Source organism: Sitodiplosis mosellana, unplaced genomic scaffold (genome assembly GCF_009176505.1).
Source record: "Sitodiplosis mosellana isolate CC-2019 unplaced genomic scaffold, AAFC_SMos_1.0 Smas_scaffold_6650, whole genome shotgun sequence".
NCBI lineage: Eukaryota > Metazoa > Arthropoda > Insecta > Diptera > Cecidomyiidae > Sitodiplosis > Sitodiplosis mosellana.
The window spans coordinates 1-2,533 of record NW_022601826.1 but is presented as its reverse complement, the minus strand read 5'-3'; the positions used below and the strand labels follow the sequence as shown (position 1 = coordinate 2,533).

General features: G+C 38.2%; 1 protein-coding gene across 1 annotated transcript; it reads right to left on the bottom strand.

Annotated features, from left to right (window-relative positions):
- Nucleotides 1-43: 43 nt before the first annotated feature.
- LOC129579842 (angiotensin-converting enzyme-like) lies at nt 44-2,482 on the bottom strand (the record flags this gene model as incomplete). Its single annotated transcript, XM_055470022.1, has 7 exons — nt 44-164; nt 231-585; nt 699-893; nt 1,033-1,407; nt 1,510-1,909; nt 1,988-2,149; nt 2,322-2,482. Coding segments are annotated over 7 exons (1,769 nt in total), but the record flags the coding sequence as incomplete, so codon positions are not given.
- Between the last annotated feature and the right edge of the window lie 51 nt (nt 2,483-2,533).

The window sequence follows — 2,533 nt, the reverse complement described above, 5'->3', positions numbered from 1 at the left end:
GACGCTTTTCATTTTCCTGGCGCAATCGTTGAGTTTCTTGTACTAAAACTTCACGCAATGGTTGAAAATATTCAAGAATAGCATCTGCCGATACTTCAGTCTCGCCCGTCATAATTTTTAGTGCTTCTGACCAATGTTTGCTTGAGCCAAGCTTAAGTCCATCACTAAATTGAAATAAATCATAAATGAAACAATTTCAGAGGGATTCAAATCTCACTAAAGTGTCTTACGATAATCGCTTTCCAGCTTCCTTGGATTTGTAGAAGTCACATGCATACAATGGTACGTTTGGATTTTTGGGATCATATTGACCAGCTTCAATACAAAGCGCCTTGTAAAATGAAAATTCCAATATGTGTGATATGAAGTACGAGATGTATTGCGAATCGGCAGGTACGTGGAACTTTGCACCAGGATCAAAAGCATTTTCACTTCGTTCAACTGGCGGTGTTACTTTTTGGTATTGTTTTCGTAACTTCCACCAATGTGAGTTCCAATTGTTAACGGAGACTTTACCGCTGAATGCATCCCAACGCCATTTATCAATTAACAAACCGAATGGAAGGAAAGCCACTCGCCCCAATGCTAGAAAAACATACATACGAAATCCAATTTAACCGGTGTTAAGGCAGTTGTTTTCAATTGCTTTAATGAATGTAACTTTCTTTTTAAAAACTCATCGCTATCTTCCTACATACCTTCCATATACAAAGCGTTTATGTCATTCTCCTTGGAGGTAGTATATTCGTCGAGCAAACCAATCTTCACCAAATGCCTTGGATTCGCGACCGACAACGCAATTGTATCTCCGACGGCCTCATGAAATCCGGGATTCGCTCCCGCTCGGAAAACAGTCGGTTGATCTTTGTATTGAATGAAATACTGAATGTGGCCTGTGAAAGAAAATGTTTGTTGAATATATTGATGATGGTTCTCTGCATTTCTGAAAAATGAATTCCCAATTTTCTTCGAGGATTTTCGCTCAATCTTCATCCATTGAAATTAAATAAAAATACAGGTATCTCTACAAACCCATTTCGTGATGAATAACAATTAAATCTTCTTGATTGATGTTCGTGCACATTTTGATACGAAAATCTTTGCCGTCGTAGAAATCCCAAGCGGATGCGTGACATTGAATGGTTCTGTTGGTCGGTTTGGTAATTACTGATTTGCCGGTGTAGCTCATTTTATTCGATGGTAAGCCCATGCTCATGTAGAAATCATTTGATGTTTCGAACATTTTGAATGCATCATATTTGAGTTCCTTCATTTTCTCTGTGACATCGATTATTACTCCACCCTTGAACGGCTTAGTTTCTTTATATAAATTTTTCCAACTTTGTGCCCACATGTTGCCAAGCAAATGTGCTGGTATGTTTTCATCATTGAGATCAATTTTATCACCTGGCGATCGAAATTATTTGAATATGACAACTAAGAACTCTGACTAAGAATTATTGACGCTACTGAAATGGTGCTAAAAGTATTAATTAGAGAGATATTTACCATAAATTGCAACTAATTTATGTCGCATGTAATTGTGTAGATCATCGTACAGTGGTTTTGCTTTCAGCCACAATGCATCTACATGCTCTTCGAACTGTGGATCTTCGAATGCATCTTTCCAGTATTCGGCAGCATTCTTGAAACCGTTTCCTTTACCGACTTCATTCATTAGACCAACGTAGTCTTGATAGCTAGCTCTCATTTTAGGTCCGGTTGCATCATGCCATTTGACCCACAAATACTTTAATTCATCGTAATCTCTTGATTCGGCAAAACGTGCAGTTATATGCGGATCCAATGTTAAGCGATTTGGATCGTCATCAGCGCACGTTTGGACTGTGTACGGGCAAACCGTTGCCGAATTATAAACTGTCGTCATATCAGTTATTGTATTCGTCAACTGAATCGAAAATCAGATGAAATTATTATTTGAATTATCGGCGAAAAAGATGTTTGAAGAAGAAAATAATACACATACGAGATCCAATTTAGCTGGTGACAAGGCAGCTGTTCCCAATTGCTTTAAGAAATGCAACTGCCTTTTTATAGACTCATCATTGAAGCTAGATTCTTGCGCATCTTTCCAGTATTTGTCGAACCATTCACGGATAAACTTTGCACTTTCACCTACCTCTTTGGTCTATACATCATTGTTCACAAGGGTTTAGAAATACAATATCGATTTAATTGAAAGTAGAAACAATCCGTATTTTGGATCGATGATTCTCTCACTCTGTTAATACCCATATAGATTTGGTATTTCAGCGTGCGAACCAAACGATTAAGGTTGGAAATATGACATGCTATCTCACCAGTTTTTCTTCCTTTTCTTTGTTTCCTACATCGGTGGCAACATCCCAACTGGCCAATTCGACACGGTTAAACACTACCGATGCCTTTGTATTGTATTCATTTAAAATTTTGGTCATATCAGCTTCAGAGATGGTCGAGCCATCATCAATCTTCGGAGAGGCTTCAATGGATGGGGGAGATAGCGTGAAAATGACTGAAAACAGCAAACACC